Source organism: Cucumis sativus, chromosome 6 (genome assembly GCF_000004075.3).
Source record: "Cucumis sativus cultivar 9930 chromosome 6, Cucumber_9930_V3, whole genome shotgun sequence".
In the NCBI taxonomy this organism is placed as follows: Eukaryota; Viridiplantae; Streptophyta; class Magnoliopsida; order Cucurbitales; family Cucurbitaceae; genus Cucumis; species Cucumis sativus.
The window spans coordinates 5,320,942-5,335,491 of record NC_026660.2 but is presented as its reverse complement, the minus strand read 5'-3'; the positions used below and the strand labels follow the sequence as shown (position 1 = coordinate 5,335,491).

Sequence of the window (14,550 nt, the reverse complement as noted above, 5' to 3'; positions counted from 1 at the left end):
ATGCCAATTTACCATTTTCCATTGCTTCTTCTTCACCAATCAACCCAATTCCCCATCTTTGAAACCTTTCATCAATTTTCATTTTTCAAGCTCCCAATGAAACCCTTTTCTATGCACCACATTTCCCCTTCAGGGTACTTAATTCATTTTTTAATGCCTTCATTTATGTCTACCATAGTTGCAGAGTAACAGAAACCCAGTTGGAACTCGAAGAACGAACAACATCAACAGGGCGATGTCGTGTTTACTTCCCCAATTCAAGTGTCATCCTGAAACATTCCGAACATATCTAATTCAAGACCGCGGCTAACTCTTCTCACCCAACATTCATTTCTTTCCACTGCTAATTCCAGTTACAGTGAGCGTTTTTGTTTTGCTCTCTCATTCCCTCTTCTTATTCTCTTTAACCTTTTGTTCTGTGCTGCTCAAATGGGGTTTTGGTGTCTTGGGTTGCTTAATGGACGAACTGGGGCAAAATGGGTTGTGATCACTAGCTAAGCTCAGCCATATATTCAAGTTTTTGAGTTGCATTGCTTGAATTTCTGTCAAGAGATTCTTTGTATTAGGTGGTGTAAACTGGCTTTATAAATGTGTGGTTTGTTAGGCATCTAAGCTTTGGTATACATTAAATCATTTATCGGACGGCGCTGATATCGATATTGTTAATTGTGTTTGAATATGCACGGTTATTGAAACTTAACTCTGTATCTTTTCAAATAGTATTTTGTTAGTGAGTGTCCCATGAAGTGATTGGGAAATATGTCCAATCCAATTTTCAGATGAAGAAATTATAGTAAAAAACAAAAAGAAATACCCCAAGGAAATATGCAGTAAGAGCTGGTGTGTTAGCCTTGTTGTTGAGGTTTGTAGCCGATGATCATCTTCTAGATTAGGCTAAAAGGTGGTCTACTACTTGTTTTACATGTTAATGTTCAAAAGATCATATTACACTCATGGGAAACTAAAGTTTTCATTGCTTTTTGGTATTTGTTTGAGAGTGAGAGAAAATTGAGTAGATCTCAAACATTTGTTTTGCAAAAACCTTCATAAAAGTGATTTGATTTCAAATTCACCGAGTCTAAATTTTCTCATTCGGAATATTTTTTGTTATTTTAAAAAATATTAACAAAAATGTCCATGACTATATCGAATTTTAAATTTTCCTATTTTAAATTAACATGGTATGTTTCAGTTACTTTTTCAATTTTAATTTGATTATTTTATCCTTAAAGATCTTATTTATTTTGATTATTTTTTTATTAAAGAACTTATTTATTTTGATTATTTTACAAGTTAATGTAAAATTTTAAATTTTATCGCAGATAATTCTATCAGTATAGTATATATTAGTGATATAATTCACTATAGGTTGTAAATATTTTGTAAAATTTGCTATTTTCCTCCGTTTTAATCCCAATTTCCAATTTTTAATTTTTCTTCTTAACAAAAGTTTTATATATTAAATATACTCACTTTTAATTTTAAAAAGAGAAATTAATTTTCCAATTGATATGTTATCAACTATATTTGAATCTAAAATTAATTTTATAAATGGTTTAATTTATTTGACTATTTTAAAAAATGTTTAAAAATATGTTTCCTTATTATTAAATTATGGTTCCTTATTTCTTTTGATATTACATTACTTGGATTTGAGGTGAAAACAAATGACACCTCTCTCAATTTTCCCACCAGATAGGGCGTTTGTTCCTCTTACTGCCCAATTCACTCGCGCCATCAACAAAGAGCTACAAATTCTGTGGATAAATTTTCATCCATGGCAATGGCGGTTTCCTTTTCACCTCTACATTTGAAGCCCTCATTCCACTCTTCTTCTCATTCTCAGTTTTCCTGCTCCCTCCGCCCTGCCGTCATCCTTCCGGTAACGCTACTCTCTTTCTCTTTCCGTTTCAATTTCAAATTTCGGATTACATCGACAGAGTTTATTTCAGTTTTGTTTTGTGTTGTGTTTTACAGGGTTTGGGGAACAACTCGGGTGATTATGATAAATTGAGGCTTCTTTTGAAAGAGCGGCATGGTGTTCACTCTGTGGTTGTTAAAGTGTCTAGAATTGACTGGCTGAGAAATGCTGCTGGATTGCTTGATCCTAATTACTGGCGCGGTACTCTCCGTCCTCGCCCTGTCCTAGATTGGTACTTCCACTGTCGTTTAGGTGTGAGTTAGGGATTTTTTTGGTTTGGAATCTGTTGGATTAACTGCATCGTTGCTTAAGCTGGTGAGCAGGTATCTAAAGAAAACAGATGAGGCAATCCAAGAAGCCAAGGAGTTAGCTCAAGGTATTTGTCTCATTTCTTCTTCTTTGTTCGCTCTGCTTTTTTATATTTATTTGTATTTGATGATCCAATTTAGACTCTATTGGAATTTTGTTTTAAAACTATCAATATGCACGGATTAATGTACGTAAATTACAGGAAATTGGTGCAATGAAGTAGATTGGGACAATTTTTCAATAATACAAACAGTTCCAATTTGATCCTCTGCAGTTAAACTATGTCAAGGAACAGACATTTACTTGCTGAACTGAAATGGTGGAAAAAATGCCATTGAATGCTAATGACTCCATAAGACTTGCCAAAAGAGCATTATTAGTCATGAGTACTATGCTTTTCAGTATAGTACATAGCAAAACATCATTCAATTATGCATAATTTAAATCAACGGCTTGGCATTCCGTGATAGATCTTGGAAGTGGAAAGTAAATAGTAAGCATATTGGTTTGTATACTAGGAAAAGATGGGAAAATGATACGACAGAATTTTATGTCAATGCTCAACTAATGTTGTTTTCCTCTTCTTACTCTTTTTTTGCTGTCCTTCATGAATTTTTGCTTTCATCTACAAATTCACACCAGTCACAGTGTATTGCAGTTCCTTAAGATGGAATTATCTCAATCTTTAGGTGGGACTTTATCCTTGATCGGGCACTCAGCAGGCGGATGGCTTGCACGAGTTTACATGGAAGAATTTGGTATATCTCAAATTTCCATGTTGCTGACTCTTGGAACTCCTCACCTGTAAGTTAATATTTGTCTTGAATCTCAAATTTCTTCTTGAAGTTTAAAGCTTCTTTTTAGTTCACAAACTTTCAGGATAATTTTATTTAGGTTGATGAACTTTAAATTTTTTCATGTTATACTTTAAGCTTTCTTAAACATAATTATTTTACTCTTTGATGTTATGTTGTTTAATGAAGTTGTTTAGGTTAGCAAAGGCAAACATTAGGTGGAGTTGGATATTAGCGGTATGACAATAAAGAAGACTAAAACGATAACTTTTTCTAAGAATTCAATAGCTAAATCAATATTTTCCAAGTTTATGGACCAAAATGAAACTTAAATGTACCTATATCACATAAATAAACATTTTTCATTAGAATGATGGATCACATGCTTGACTGAATGTCCTGTTGTTTCCTATTATCTCGAGCTTTGTGAAATTTTCATGTTTAAATACCAGAAAATAAAACAGTGGATCTTTCTTAGGCCGCCTCCAAAAGGTGTGCCTGGAGTGATTGACCAGACGAGGGGGCTTCTGAATTATGTGGACAAAAATTGCTCGAAAGCTGGGTACAATCCTGAATTGAAATTTGTATGTATAGCTGGAAGGTAAGTGGAAACTTTGAGACCTCATTTTCTGTTTTCTTTGCTGAAGAATTCTATCTGTTGCATCCTTAGGTGAAAATATAGCCTTGGACATATTTTATGTTTTCAATTTTGTTTTTAAAAGGAAAAGTTAGAGTGAGGAAAGGAAGATATGCTGTGAGGATGAAAAGAGAAGTAGTTGGAACTATATGTAGAGAGAGGAGATAAGTTAAAGAAACTTTGAGTTAGATATGCCACAGAGAGAAGTCCAAGAGAATGAGAAAAACAGGAGCTTGAGAGAACATAAGTTGGAGAGACGTTAGGAAAAAATGGGGAAGAAAATGTATTACAGGGTTACTCGTGAATGTGAAGAAGAGATAAAGGTTTGTTTTCAAAAATAAATGAAAAGCGTTCCAAATATTAATGAAAATCAGATGGATTATAAATAAGAACAACTATGTTAAACTTCAGTTTTTACTCCTTAAATTCAACTTGTGAATATATACGGTGAACTATGAGTCAACCACGACCAAATGCAGGTACATCCAAGGTTCTCGCTTGTTTGGTAACTCAGATGCAAACACCATTCTTGCAGCTGCTTCTATCTCCAGCAACCAACCGACTCCAGAGCTAGCTATCACAAACAACACTAGCAACTCAACTGACTCAACGACGACATCACTACGCGCTCGCTTTGTCGGGCAAGGATACAAGCAGGTAATCAAAATGAAGTACATTCAAAACAAGATATGAATGTGTTGTATTAAAATCTAATGTGTGAACTTGACCATTTTAACTTGTTAAGATAGTGATCAATCATAAAGTCAGAAGTTTTGAATATCCTTGTTCATAAGTTGAATACAAAATTAAAATAATGTTTGTGCATGTTTGGCTTTGGATCAGGTGTGTGGGGAGAGTGAGGTATGGGGAGATGGGGTTGTTCCAGAAGTGTCAGCTCATTTGGAGGGAGCACTCAACATTAGTTTTGATGGAGTCTATCATTCTCCTGTTGGATCTGATGATGAATTGAGACCCTGGTATGGTTCCCCTGCTATTCTTGATCAATGGGTTCATCATCTTCTCCATTAAATCTTGTTACCCCTCCTAGTCACTCTGAAATTAATAATATTCAATTTTTTTTATTCCATTCATCCTTGCTACACGGCTACCAACATTAGTGTAATTCAACTTGCTTGAAATTATGACATCAAGCCTCAAAATCTTACTCACCTATATACGGTTAGTAACAATTGTTTTCTTTTGGTATACCTTTGTTTATGATGATCTAAGGCTAGTCCTAAAAGTTGGGAATTCTTGAATTACGATTTCAAAAACAAATTTGAAAAATGTAAACTTGCCTCTAGGATTGGTTCACTTAAATCATTATTATTATTTCTAGTGTTGTTATGTAAGTTCGAATTTCAGACGCTACTTTGCATATCCATTTAGAAACATAATTTTCTTCAAATCTTTTCAATATCATTGAGCTCCCATTCAACCTACCAATAAATTGCATTTCCCTTGACTAATGTCAATTTTAAGTCCATAATGATAATTACTTTTTCAAAATTATTTTAAAGTCATATATATGTGTATATGAAATAGGTGCGAACTTCTGTCAACCTGATTGAGCTTCAAGAGAATCCAAATCAAATTCTCAAAGCGAATATAATACTTTCCCAAGTCTACAAATTTAGATTAGAAAAACTACGAATCCTGAAAAAGGTAAAATTTAGACAGAAAAGATACATTAATTAATTATAAAACACTAATGGTCAACAATTTCTAAACAAGAAACACCCTCTCCCTAAATCAGAGTAAAACCAAAAAGTGAAGGTGGTGTCATAGGACAGCCAAACAAAACCTAACAAGACATCACGAAACCTAACAAGACATCACAAGACACCGTCAAGGATTTGGAAGAGAGGTATTAGAACAGCTAAGAATAGCATGCACAGAAAGCTTAGGTTAACCAGATTTCACAAAATGAATGGATAGAAATTTTGGAATCTCAAGCATTCCCACTTTTTCTCTTCCACCAAATATAGCCTTCAGCTTTGCATCACAAATGATCTGCCTCTTATCAGTTGGGTTCTGCATACCAAAAGGTTATATACATGTGTATCAATCAGCAAAGTCCTCCAAACTCTAAAAAACAGAAAAAAGATTAATACTATGTCAAATTCTAATTTCACCCAGTGGTCCAAGTAGATATGAAATTAAGAAATTTGTGAACTCCTAGAACCCACAGTAAGAGAAGTCAACAAGCCATAACACCAATGTTTTTTTTAGTTGTGAGGCCCCTGCTAACTCCTTTGCCAAACAAGTAGTGGAATTCACAACTCCATGTTGCCTAGCTTTTGCTCCCAAACATTTTTGGTCCAAATACCCTTTAAGAAGGGTGTGAGACACTGAATTAGTTAATATCCTAGTTATAATAGTATGTATTTGGTGTGTAGTCTAGATTAATCTTATATACCATGCCAAAAACCATAAATATTATTATTGGAGTCCTAAACATGGGATGACCTATAAAACCCACTTGAGGTTGGAGCCGAAGTGTCCCCTTAATCTCTACAGTTAACCCCATTAATAGAATACTTAATCTGACACACCCATTAGATAAAATTTGACTGATTGTTCTGGGTGTGGCAGACACGAGACAACTCCTGTTCCAACCACTCAACACCCTCAATATATTGATACATTTACCACAATGTCAAATGATGAGCAAAGACAAGCTAAAAGTGGCTCACTTCCATGCTGTTTCCAAGAAAAAAAACATACTATAGGGCAATATGAGAGAAGCTCAAGCTTTTTTCTGTTGAATGCATATTCCCCTCACGCCCTTGAGAAACTCGTAGCCAAGACATCTATTTCATTTGATTAAGAGACAGAAAATCCTCGTTTGGCCTTTCATGAACTTCGATGAAGTATTTATACTCAAAAGTAATTTTTTTAGAAGGTTCTCCCTATGAAGCAGCCAACTTTGTCAAAGCGGAGCTCAAACCCGAATTCATGTGAAAAGAAAAGCTCAGACAGTAGCATTCAATCCTTAAACGACACTGCTGAATAAATGCATTCACCACCAGAATAGCTTGCTCATTATTCAAGGCAATTGAAACTTGCGAACAGGTATATATATTATTTGATTCAAGAATAGTGGGGTTCGCCTATACTTTAACCTAGTTTTAAAATTCAGAAACCTTCAATTGAGCAACTGAGGACTGAAAGAGAGATTCGGCTTCCCAGAGAACTAACATTTGATAAACTACGAATGAACACCACACCCAAAACCTCAAGTTCTAGGTTAAGTTAAAATAACAACGCAAACGAAAAGATTGCAGCAAAGAAGGTAGAAAAACAACAGTAAAAAAGTAGCCACATCGGTTAGAACAAAAGAGAAATAAAAGTAACCTGGAGGTTATTCAGCTTGATGTACACCCATATTTGCTTGACGGCTTCAGTGCGCGCAATCTCGGACTGGCCGAGGAAGCCAGCGAGAGTCGGAGAAACTTTCTGGGTTTTCAAAAGCCCGCCCGAAGGATTCGCCACTTTCTTTGGTGCGGGTTTCGACTTTTGGCCCGAAACGGCAGCAGTTGAGGGTTTTAGGGTACTCTTGGAAGAGACCCCAGGAGTAGAAGAGTAAGCTTGAGTGGTGGATTTGAGAGAATCTAAGAGAGTTCTGCAGCCTTTGAAGAACCTGGTGCCATTGCTAAGACCTGAGGCCATTTTGGTCCGATGAAGACGACGGTTAGTGCTAGGGTTTCTGCCCGCTTACGCTCGACTTACGCTGAAACTACGAAAGAAATGGAGAACGAGAGCTTTTAAACTGAGAATGAGCTGAAGGAATTGGGCCGCCCAGTCTAAATGGGCCGTCCTCCCCCGTTCCCTCTTCTCTTCTCTTCTCTTCTCTTCATTCCTCGTTCTCTCTCTCCCAATTTTGTGTTTAAAGTTTAAACATTTTTTCAAATATTTCCTCTCTTTCCAAAAAATCCTTTCATCTTCCCTCTTCCCTCTTCCTCTCATCTCCAATTCGCTCAAAACTCTCTCATCGTATCTCAACTTTCAAACTATTTGGGTATATTTGAAATATATTTATCGTATATTGTTTATAATATTTGCAAACATGCAATATAATCTTCAAAGGTTTAATTTAAAATAATTATGAATGGGCTAGAAAAATCCGTTGTATTTGAGTACATATCAAATATATTTACCATATATTTAATATATTGATTATAACATTTTAAAAATAAACCACTTAATATCTCACACAATATAAAAAATCAATAGGAGAAACGAAATGAAAAATGAAAAAACTTATTAAATGTCATTTTTTTCTCTCATGAAAATGAAAAATATTATTGATATTAAATGTATTTTATCTCTACACAACAAATGAATTATCTCTCTATCATGAAAGATGTTTGGTAAATAGAAAAATATATATTAAAATAGAATATAAACAAATACAAAAAGGATAAAAATGTCCAAATTTGAAGACATTTTTTTAAAAAAATTATACCAAAAGGTCATATATTTAAATCATTTTACTAGTTAATGCGTGTAATTTTTATACGAACAGATCAAATATTTAATAGTACCTAATGATTAAATCTTTGGATTTTGTTCGTGTTATCGTCTTTATAATCTATTATAATTGATATAAATTTTAATGCATTAATAAATACTAAAAAGAAAAAATAACTTGAATAACCAAATGTTATTAATAATAAATGTAATTATATAAGTAAAACTAGTTAAGATATACCACTTACAATCTAATAGTTATTAAATTTAATAAATAAATAATAAAATCCTAGGTTAAAATATCATTCTTTTTATTATTAAGAACTTGTTCAATTTGAATCTAATATAAGACATTTCATTAAGTTTTGGTTGATTATTGTTTAAATATAAATTATATATATATATGAGAATATTTTCAAAATTTATGATAAAAATACTACAGATTTTATTTATTGAAAGTAAAATGAACCCTTTCTTTATGAATGAAATGAATTTGATTTTTTTTAAGGAAAGATTGTGTAAAATTCCTTTTTTTTTGTAAATTACGTTTGGGTGTGAATGTGATAAATAAGTTGGAGAGAGGCAAAGTGGCCGTTCTCTCTTTCAAGTCTTATCCATTGTTTTATCAACAAAACCTCCAAATGCCAATTTACCAACACAAGTTTTCTTCTCCACTCCTCTTCCTCTCTCAACCCATTTCTCCATTGCTTCTTCTTCTTCACCAATCAACTCAATTCCCCATCTTTGAAACCTTTCATCAATCTTCATTTTTCAAGCTCCCGATGAAACCCTTTTCTTATGCACCGCATTTCCCCTTTTGGGTACTTCATTTTTGAATGCCTTCATTTATGTACGCCACAGTTGCTGAGTAACAGAAATCCAGTTGGAGCTCGAAGAAGAACAACATCAGCAGGGCGATGTCGTGTTTACTTCCCCAATTCAAGTGCCATCCTGAAACATTCTCAATCCAATTCAAGACCGCGGCTAATTATTCTCACCATCATTCCTTTCTTCCTACTGCTTATTCCAGTTACAGTGAGTATTCTTGTTTTCTCTCCCTCATTCGCTCTTTCTTTACCTTTTTTTCCTGTGTTCTTCAAATGGGGTTTTGGTGTTTTAGGGGGTTGCTTAATTGTCGAGCTGGGGTAAAATGGGCTGTGACTAGTTGCTAAGTTCAGCCATATCTTCAAGTTGTTTAGTTGCATTGTTTGAATTTCTGTCCTGAGATTCTTTGTTTTAGGTGGCGCGAAGCTTTACAAATGTGGTTGTTAGGCATCTAAGTTCTAGTTTACATCAAACCATTTCTCAGATGGTGCTGATATCGATGTAGTTTTTGTGTTTGAATATGATTGAAATTGAAATTTACATTTTCAAATAGTATTGTGTAAGTTTGTTTTAAATGACAGAATGTTCTTCTTTCTACTGAACTACTAGGCTGTGTTATGGGTGCCCAATGGAGTGATTTGGGAAATATGTCCAATCCAATTTTCAGAGAAAAAAAATTATAGTAAAAAACAAAAAGATACGCGAAGGAAAAATAACGATGAAAGTAGTTTATTAAACCAGTCATTCAATTAGTATATACTTTATCCAAATTATCATTGGTTTTTAGTTCAATAACATGTGAGGTGGAGTGGAGAGATTCAAACCTTTGATCTCTTAGGTTGAAAGTATATGTTTTTAGCAGTTTAGAATAACACCCAAATTATCATTAATGATGTATATAATAGTAGTTGAGCAGATGTTAGCAAGGTGTAGCTCTGTCGGTAACAGATCAATTATAGTCACACACAAGGTATCCAACAATGCAGAAAAAAATTCAGACTTAACTTTGGAACTCGTGAAGACCAATCAAAGACCTCCTTTCTCTTTTTAGAAATTTCCTCCCACCCCATCTCCACCATCTATTATTTTTTAATACATTAGCGGTGGTAGAGATATTTGAAACACAAACCTCTTGGTCGATTGTATGCTAGTTGAGCTATATTCTTTTGTTCTCTTTGAACATTTTATTGCATGGTCTTGAGTTGGTATCTCTTATCTACAGCAGTAAGTAAGGAAAGTCTCAAGTATATGAAATTTGGAACTATTTTTGCTCCATATGATGATAGAGCAAGAAGCGATATGGTTTTGTGTGTCAATTTCTACTTTTATGTGAAACACTCTTAAAACAACTGACTGTATGATTAAAGTTTTAGTGGATGATTATATTGATGATCCATCTTTACCAAGGGATTGTTTGGATTTGACATTTTTACTGCTTAAAGACATTTTTTCCTCTTGAAAATACTTTTTTAAGCATTTAGAAGGCGGTCCAAACAGACTTAAGTCTATAATCAAGAAGTTCATTCAGGGTGACAGATTTTTATTGAGAACCTTTTCTTATAAATTTTCTAACCATGCAGCTAAAGTGAGAGATCCTCATAGTTTAAGGACACAATGTATCTTGTCTGCAGCATCACCACCAACATCGACCGGAACAGCTACAACACTCGATGTGGACCGACTTAAATTGCCTCCTTTTGATACTAACACCGACTCAGTCTCTGTGGAAAGACTAAGATCCTATTTAGGTGCAGTTGAATCGAGTCTGGCCTCTACACTTCTTACCAGTGAGGAGGCTTCAATAGCAGCTGCCGCAGCTGAAGCTGTTACTCTTGCAAAAGCAGCTGTCAAGGTTGCAAGGGATGCAGCTCTTCTGGCTAACAATATCAACTCTTCCAGAGCAGGAACAAAATCTCAATCTTCTCCCAAACCTGATGCTTTACATTTCAAATGGGCTCAATTTATGGAATCAGAAAGGGCTGATATAATAGGAGAACCGGTTGGAGTTAATAAACGCCCCATGGAAGGCGATGCTCTGGAACCCAGCACAACAGAATCTGATGATATGGAGCCAACATCAGAAGAACTTGAACTTTTACAGGATGAACTCTCTGAGAGTATAACTGTAAAGTCAAAACGTCAAACAGAAAGGAAAGCGAGAAGAACTAGAGCAGCAGAGAAGACTGTTACTAGTGTACTATCGTTCAAGTCTGGTTCTAGCAGCCGGAAGAAGCGCAATTCTGTACAAGAAGTGGACTACTCTGACCCATTGCGTTATTTAAGAGCAACTACTAACACTTCTAGACTTCTTACTGCAACTGAAGAACTTGAACTGTCAGAAGGAATTCAGGTTTGCTTTTCAGTCATTGAACTATTTCCTACAATCGTGTCTTTCTAACAGGATCAAAGACCACACTGCATTAGAAAGTTAACATTGATCTGCCAGTAAAAATCTAATTAAATCAACGCATTTATGCCTTTAGTAAATTCAGCTGTAAGATAAGAACTCAATTTTACAGTTGATACCAAATCTGGATTTGTTAGTTTGTAACCAAGAAACATTATTTCAAGTACTTTTTATAATCCATCTCATTTGGATAAAATTTTCAAGAAAAATTGGGAATAGAAAAGGTGAAGCAAGTGAAGTGGATATACTCAACCCACCCAAAATAAATTTAGCTTTATTCTGTTTTTTGTACAGCCTAGTAGTTTTCTTCATTTTTGAAGAAGATATGCAGACAAACCTCAGTGAAAAGTCCCGGGCATGGTGGTATTAGTTTAAGGATACTGATCACACTATTATGTTCGTTAAAACTTCCAATAAGTTATCTGATCCAGCGACTAAATAGAATCTAATTTTAGTTTCCTATCTTGAATTTGATTCCTCTAATGGAATACATAGATTGATGCTATTGATCAATGATCAACACCAGTGGCTCTTAGATGGTGATTTTGGGTTAATTTTAATATCCTGATTTATTTCTTATATTCCATGCTTTCGTTTGATTTCTGATATTTGCTCCAACTATTTCCTAATCCAGGATTTACTGAAACTGGAACGGCTTCAGGAGGAGCTTGGAGAACGGTATGGGAATGAACCAACCTTTGCACAGTGGGCAGCTGCTGCGGGAGTCAATCAAAGGACACTGAGGAAGCGTCTAAATTATGGTACTCTTTGTAAAGACAAAATGATAAAAAGCAATATTCGTCTTGTCATATCGATTGCAAAAAATTATCAGGGAGCTGGGATGAATCTGCAAGATCTAGTTCAGGTACTTCTTTTGTCGTTGCATACCAGGCAAAATGCTTATGAATGGAAACCGAAATTATGAATGTCTTGCTTTAATTTCGAATTACTCATTGCTTGTGTTTTAACGTGCAGGAAGGATGTCGAGGCCTTGTACGAGGTGCGGAGAAGTTTGATGCATCAAAAGGCTTCAAGTTTTCAACCTATGCTCATTGGTGGATAAAGCAAGCAGTTCGAAAGTTTCTTTCTGATCAGTCCAGGACTATTCGCTTGCCAGTATGTTTCTTTTTCCCAGCATTTGTTTAGTAAAAGACAATAAATTACTTTGAAGAGAAACAAATTCATTATGGAAGTAGGGAGAAAAAAATTAACCTATGGAAGTCCAAAATAACTTGCTAATTGAAGAGATTTCATTCCTCAAACTTCTCCAATAATCAACGTTGATGAATGGGCAGTTTCACATGGTGGAAGCAACTTATAGGGTGAAGGAGGCTAGAAAGCAATTATTACATGAAAATGGCAGACATCCCGATGACAAAGAAATTGCTGAAGCAGCCGGGCTTTCGATGAAGAGGCTTGCTGCAGTACTAATGACTCCAAAAGCACCCAGATCCTTGGAGCAGAAAATCGGAATAAACCAAAATCTCAAACCATCGGTCCGTCTTATTGCTACTCAGTTCCTTTTCCCGTTTCTCATGGCAATATCACCATCTTTGACCTATTTGATTTTCATGCTCTTTACCAGGAAGTCATTTCTGACCCGGAAGCAGAAACTTGTGAAGATATGTTGATAAAACAATTCATGAAACAGGACCTCGAAAAGGTACTCGACTCCCTTAACCCGAGAGAGAAACAAGTAATTAGATGGAGGTTTGGGATGGAAGATGGGAGGATGAAAACATTGCAAGAAATAGGAGAAATAATGGGTGTAAGTAGGGAAAGAATTAGACAAATTGAATCATGTGCATTCAGAAAACTCAAAAACAAGAAGAGAACTAAACATTTGCAGCAGTATGTGATGTCATGATGAGTCTCCATCAGATTTCAAGAGTTAGATTCCTCCAAAAGTAATTTATTATCTCATCTGATATGAGGCTTAAACAAGGCTTTTTCTTTCTTTATTTTCTTTTCCTTTTTTCTGTAACATATATTATTGTGATCTTTTTTCATTTCAGGATAGAGTAATATCTGATTGTTTACAGAATGTTAGGTACTTTTTCTGTTCATACATAATTCAATTTTCAATCAAGAAATTTATCTTAATTACTAATTGTGACGTATATTATTAGTGCTGTGTTAAAATTTCTAGGTTCTTTTGCCCATTTATTGAATCTCATAACTGGAAACTTCAAATAATTGGGTGTATATATACCCTTTGGCTAAACTATAAAGGAGTCTCAATCAAAATGATGTTATTACAACAACTACTTCTACAAAATTATTTGGCTTCTACACACTACATCCAACAATGAGTTTTGTTGTTTTCTTATCTATTTTTAGGGATGTTTTCAAAACACCAATGAAATATTGAAAACAAAAAGTAATTTTAAAATTTTTGTTTTTTGATTTTGACTATAATTTTAGATGGTTCTTTCAACAAGTTGTTACCCTTCAATTTTCTAACTATAATCTACTTTTACCTACCCAAAGTTACAGTTTAGTAGGCTCAATATTTTTATATTGTTTTGTCTAAAGTTTACAAGTTAAAAGTACTTTCTCTAACATATTTATAAGTTATAATCTCGTGTTCATCTAGTTCTTGTATTTTGAAAGAAGTTGTTAACATGTTCTTTTACTCTTATTTATTTATTTATTTTGTATTAGTACACCTATTTCAAAAGAATTATGCAAAAGTAATAATTTGAACTTCTTACTCCAAGATGATATTATTAAGAATGAGACTATATATCTTTAATGTGTTCAGTTAGCCACGATGTTAAGAATAGGAATTATAAAAAAGACTTCTTTTTAGTTAAACTATTAGATGCCAAAGAGAGTCTATCTTAGTCAAATTAGTATAAGCTTCCTCTTGGATACCTCAAAAGATATAAAGATTATTACATAATATTCCTTCTCATTTAAAAAATAAATAATAAAATAAATGTTTAGGTGCAATAGAATGAATTAATGTTAATTTAAAAATAGATTAAGGTGATTATGTTTGATGTTGCTTATTTGTTATACATTCGTACCACTGTAGAGTTCAAAGTTGCAATCCAACTATAGTGTTAATTATAAATTAGACAAAATTTATGAAAGTAGAAAAGCGCAATTCGATTACATTTATGAGTAGTGAAATTTAACTAATTTTGTTTACAAATTTGTTAACATGGCCCTAGTGTGA

General features: G+C 34.1%; 3 protein-coding genes across 4 annotated transcripts; 2 read left to right on the top strand and 1 right to left on the bottom strand.

The window, feature by feature from the left end:
• The first annotated feature begins 1,651 nt into the window (after window positions 1-1,651).
• On the top strand, window positions 1,652-5,013 carry LOC101213079. The gene is made up of 7 exons (XM_004153983.3): window positions 1,652-1,882; window positions 1,978-2,153; window positions 2,245-2,297; window positions 2,920-3,034; window positions 3,503-3,625; window positions 4,141-4,318; window positions 4,505-5,013. Exons 1-7 carry the CDS (start codon window positions 1,778-1,780, stop codon window positions 4,688-4,690), a joined length of 936 nt encoding a protein of 311 aa, XP_004154031.1. The 5' UTR covers window positions 1,652-1,777; the 3' UTR covers window positions 4,691-5,013.
• Window positions 5,014-5,228: 215 nt separating this feature from the next.
• Window positions 5,229-7,434, bottom strand: LOC101212838 (upstream activation factor subunit UAF30). Of its 2 annotated transcripts, none has more exons than XM_004153982.3 (2): window positions 7,019-7,434; window positions 5,229-5,695 (listed from the first exon to the last, which is right to left on the bottom strand). In XM_004153982.3, exons 1-2 carry the CDS (start codon window positions 7,331-7,333, stop codon window positions 5,570-5,572), a joined length of 441 nt encoding a protein of 146 aa, XP_004154030.1. In that variant the 5' UTR covers window positions 7,334-7,434; the 3' UTR covers window positions 5,229-5,569. The 2 variants fall into 2 exon arrangements, with proteins under 2 accessions (XP_004154030.1, XP_031743273.1); XM_031887413.1 differs by having other exon boundaries at window positions 5,612-5,749; window positions 7,019-7,416.
• A 1,281-nt stretch (window positions 7,435-8,715) lies between these two features.
• On the top strand, window positions 8,716-13,476 carry LOC101212602 (RNA polymerase sigma factor sigB). Its single transcript, XM_004153981.3, has 6 exons — window positions 8,716-9,169; window positions 10,540-11,309; window positions 12,001-12,231; window positions 12,342-12,482; window positions 12,662-12,862; window positions 12,952-13,476. Exons 1-6 carry the CDS (start codon window positions 9,052-9,054, stop codon window positions 13,231-13,233), a joined length of 1,743 nt encoding a protein of 580 aa, XP_004154029.1. The 5' UTR covers window positions 8,716-9,051; the 3' UTR covers window positions 13,234-13,476.
• Window positions 13,477-14,550: the final 1,074 nt, after the last annotated feature.

Coding starts and splice junctions, on each gene's coding strand:
- LOC101213079 (XM_004153983.3), top strand. CDS start 1,778: ATGGCAATGGCGGTTTCCTTTTCACCTCTACATTTGAAGCCCTCATTC. Junction 2,298..2,919: donor AGCCAAGGAGTTAGCTCAAG/GTATTTGTCTCA, acceptor CTCAATCTTTAG/GTGGGACTTTATCCTTGATC. Junction 3,035..3,502: donor ACTCTTGGAACTCCTCACCT/GTAAGTTAATAT, acceptor GATCTTTCTTAG/GCCGCCTCCAAAAGGTGTGC.
- LOC101212838 (XM_004153982.3), bottom strand. CDS start 7,333: ATGGCCTCAGGTCTTAGCAATGGCACCAGGTTCTTCAAAGGCTGCAGA. Junction 5,696..7,018: donor TCAAGCTGAATAACCTCCAG/GTTACTTTTATT, acceptor TTTGGTATGCAG/AACCCAACTGATAAGAGGCA.
- LOC101212602 (XM_004153981.3), top strand. CDS start 9,052: ATGTCGTGTTTACTTCCCCAATTCAAGTGCCATCCTGAAACATTCTCA. Junction 9,170..10,539: donor TACTGCTTATTCCAGTTACA/GTGAGTATTCTT, acceptor CTAACCATGCAG/CTAAAGTGAGAGATCCTCAT. Junction 12,232..12,341: donor ATCTGCAAGATCTAGTTCAG/GTACTTCTTTTG, acceptor TTTAACGTGCAG/GAAGGATGTCGAGGCCTTGT.